Raw genomic sequence first — 2,737 nt, 5'->3', positions numbered from 1 at the left:
AACATTCATCACTATGGTTTCCATTAATATGCAGACATTTCCCACCAATTCTATAACTTTCGACATCTCTCAAATTATTGTCTACACATAACTGGACCCAATTGGCCACACGATTTAAATCTGGACCAGGCAAAGGCTTAAGCCGGATTGGTGGAAACTTAGAATATACCGCGTCTTTAATTATTTTATTTAAAAATGTTTTGTTTCTCTAATACCATATTAAACAATTAATCAAGAAAGTCTTCACTATTGGGCTGTGGCCTAAATTTAATTATCGATGCTTGGAACACACGATAGATTTCCTCTTTAAGATCGGATATTACTAAACCACTTGGCCTTGTTTTTATCGTTAAAGGACTTGGGCACATTGGACGGTCCTGATTCATGATCTACCAGGAAACCTGTTTTATTGCAGATGGTGAACATCAATGGGGCATGATGTAGTTTTCAATGACTTCTTGCAGGGCATTGTAACCTTGTCTACGAAGTCCGTGTGGGAAGCCTGGAACATGTTCCACAGTCACAAACAAAAACCCTACATACTATATCAACCGAGGCAGCCCTTCACATATCTTTTCTATATTCCTTTCCCTCCTCTTCAATTTTAGAGCATCCACTTCCCTTCTCTCTCTCTCTCTCCTTTGCATGGACTGAAGCAAACTCGTTTCTCTCTTCTTTTTATATATATATATATATATATATATATATATATATATATATATATATATATATTTTCTTCTTCATTTCACTTCAAGTTAAAAAAAAATAGAGGTGGTCCAAGGAGGGATTATAAGATAAAGAAAAAGAGGGATGTCTCGTAGCTGCTCTCAGTGTGGAAACAATGGCCACAACTCTCGTACATGCGGAGAGGTTGCTGGCGGCGGCGGCGGTGGAGAGAACGGTATCATGTTATTTGGTGTTCGAGTAACGGAAGGGTCGTTCAGGAAAAGTGTTAGCATGAATAATCTTTCTCAGTTTGATCAGCCTCAGGATTCTAACGCAGATGCTGGATATGCTTCTGATGATGTAGTTCATGCATCTGGAAGGAGCCGTGAGCGCAAGAGAGGTACTTTTATAACAATTTCTAGTCAAATATTACTGATCTGATTATTTCTTAATTCAAGCAAAAGGAAAAACAAAAATCTTTCTACTGATTTTTCTTTTTCATGTTAATTTTGTTTACAGGTGTTCCATGGACGGAGGAGGAGCATAGATTGTTCTTATTGGGGTTGCAGAAAGTAGGGAAAGGAGATTGGAGAGGGATTTCGAGGAACTTTGTGAAGACACGTACACCTACGCAGGTGGCAAGTCATGCGCAGAAGTACTTTCTCAGGCGAAATAACCAGAACCGGCGGCGCCGTAGATCTAGTCTTTTTGATATAACTACTGATTCGGTACGTACTTTTTCTCATGCTATACATATACATATACCAAACCATAATTTATCCTTGGCAATTAGTTGTTTTTCTTTATATTTCTTTGTTTTTAGTACTCCATCTACTTATTAGTTATTTGATTTTTGCGCTGAAATATGCAGTTCATGAATTCAACCATATTGGAAGAAGATCAAGTCCACCAAGAAAATGTTTCGTTACAGCTGCCACTGCCACAGTCACAGGCACAGGCTCAGATGAGTCGATTTCCCATGTCAACGTTTCCAGTGACTTTAAGTCCGGTAGTTTTACCAGTTGCAGGAGAAAATAATTCTATGGAGAATCTCACATTAGGGACAAGCCCCAACGCAAACACGTCTCCGAAGCTTATCCGTCCAATACCAATCCTTCCAGTACCTCCATCATCAAAAATGGCTGATCTTAATCTAAAGCAGAAAATCCCAGTTGACCCTTTACCTCTGTCATTGAAACTCTCAACGCCATCCGCCGATGAGCAGTCAACCGCGGCAGCAGCAGCGCACTCGTCTACTTTTCAGGCCATGTCAAGCGGTGATAGCAATAGCATCATCAGTGTTGCCTGAAAAGAGAAGAATATATGGGGAATAGTACTAAATTATTCGGAGCTGTAAAGGGAGGAGCAGATATGATAAGATTTGATTAATTAGATGAAAAGGAGGAAAAAATGCTTAGATTATTAGGTGATTTAGGTGATTAGGTGAAATTCCTCGTTTTGTACAGATTAATTATTACTACTTAATTAGAGGAAGGGTCTAAAGAAAGTGGGGTGTCCTTGTCTTTGAATTTGTGGTGGTATTCTTGTTCGGTCTGTCTGGTTCCTTTTTGTGGGCGAAATGGAAGGGCACCAGGTAGATTTCTCTCTTCTTTCGGTTTGCTGCTCTTTACGAACCTGGACGTAAATAAAAAAAAAAAAAAATCTGCAACTGAATATTCTGTTCATGTGATTGCTATTTTAATGCTTTGCCCTTTTTTTTTTTGTGTGTGTATTTGTGTGTTTATTTCTGAGATGGAAAATGGTCAGGGCTGTTTTCCGTCACTCAAAGCAAACAAAGCTAGCTGGGACTACAAATCTATGTGCCTTCTATATGTTAAAATGAAGTGACTAACCAGATCTATAGCATATAGCCAGCTAGATCAAAGTGCTGTAAGTTTTTTTTTTTTTTGTTTTTTCATGCGAGCAATCATTATTTAATTTTTAAACACAAGCTAAATCATGCCTATCATTGGACCTTTTCAATTTCCAAGTAAGCATATGTTTTCTAGCATTAAACTCCAAGACATGAAAAGTTTTCCAAGTGTGGACATTTAATATAAAATTAATTAAC

At 38.1% G+C, this 2,737-nt stretch overlaps 1 protein-coding gene across 1 annotated transcript; it reads left to right on the top strand.

Moving 5' to 3' along the window:
- Nucleotides 1–716: 716 nt before the first annotated feature.
- Nucleotides 717–2,349, top strand: LOC18609333 (myb-like transcription factor family protein). The gene is made up of 3 exons (XM_007044383.3): nt 717–1,066; nt 1,186–1,394; nt 1,538–2,349. Exons 1-3 carry the CDS (start codon nt 811–813, stop codon nt 1,973–1,975), a joined length of 903 nt encoding a protein of 300 aa, XP_007044445.2. The 5' UTR covers nt 717–810; the 3' UTR covers nt 1,976–2,349.
- Nucleotides 2,350–2,737: the final 388 nt, after the last annotated feature.

Source organism: Theobroma cacao, chromosome 2 (assembly GCF_053813885.1).
Source record: "Theobroma cacao isolate CCN51 chromosome 2, ASM5381388v1, whole genome shotgun sequence".
NCBI classification, from domain to species: Eukaryota; Viridiplantae; Streptophyta; class Magnoliopsida; order Malvales; family Malvaceae; genus Theobroma; species Theobroma cacao.
Note: the sequence above shows the minus strand (reverse complement) of the source record. Positions and strands in the feature narration are given on the sequence as shown.

What these genes read in the sequence shown, in the direction of transcription:
- LOC18609333 (XM_007044383.3), top strand. Translation starts at nt 811, where the DNA reads ATGTCTCGTAGCTGCTCTCAGTGTGGAAACAATGGCCACAACTCTCGT. An exon ending in GAGCCGTGAGCGCAAGAGAG is followed by an intron (nt 1,067 to 1,185) that starts GTACTTTTATAA and finishes TTTTGTTTACAG; the next exon opens with GTGTTCCATGGACGGAGGAG. An exon ending in TTGATATAACTACTGATTCG is followed by an intron (nt 1,395 to 1,537) that starts GTACGTACTTTT and finishes TGAAATATGCAG; the next exon opens with TTCATGAATTCAACCATATT.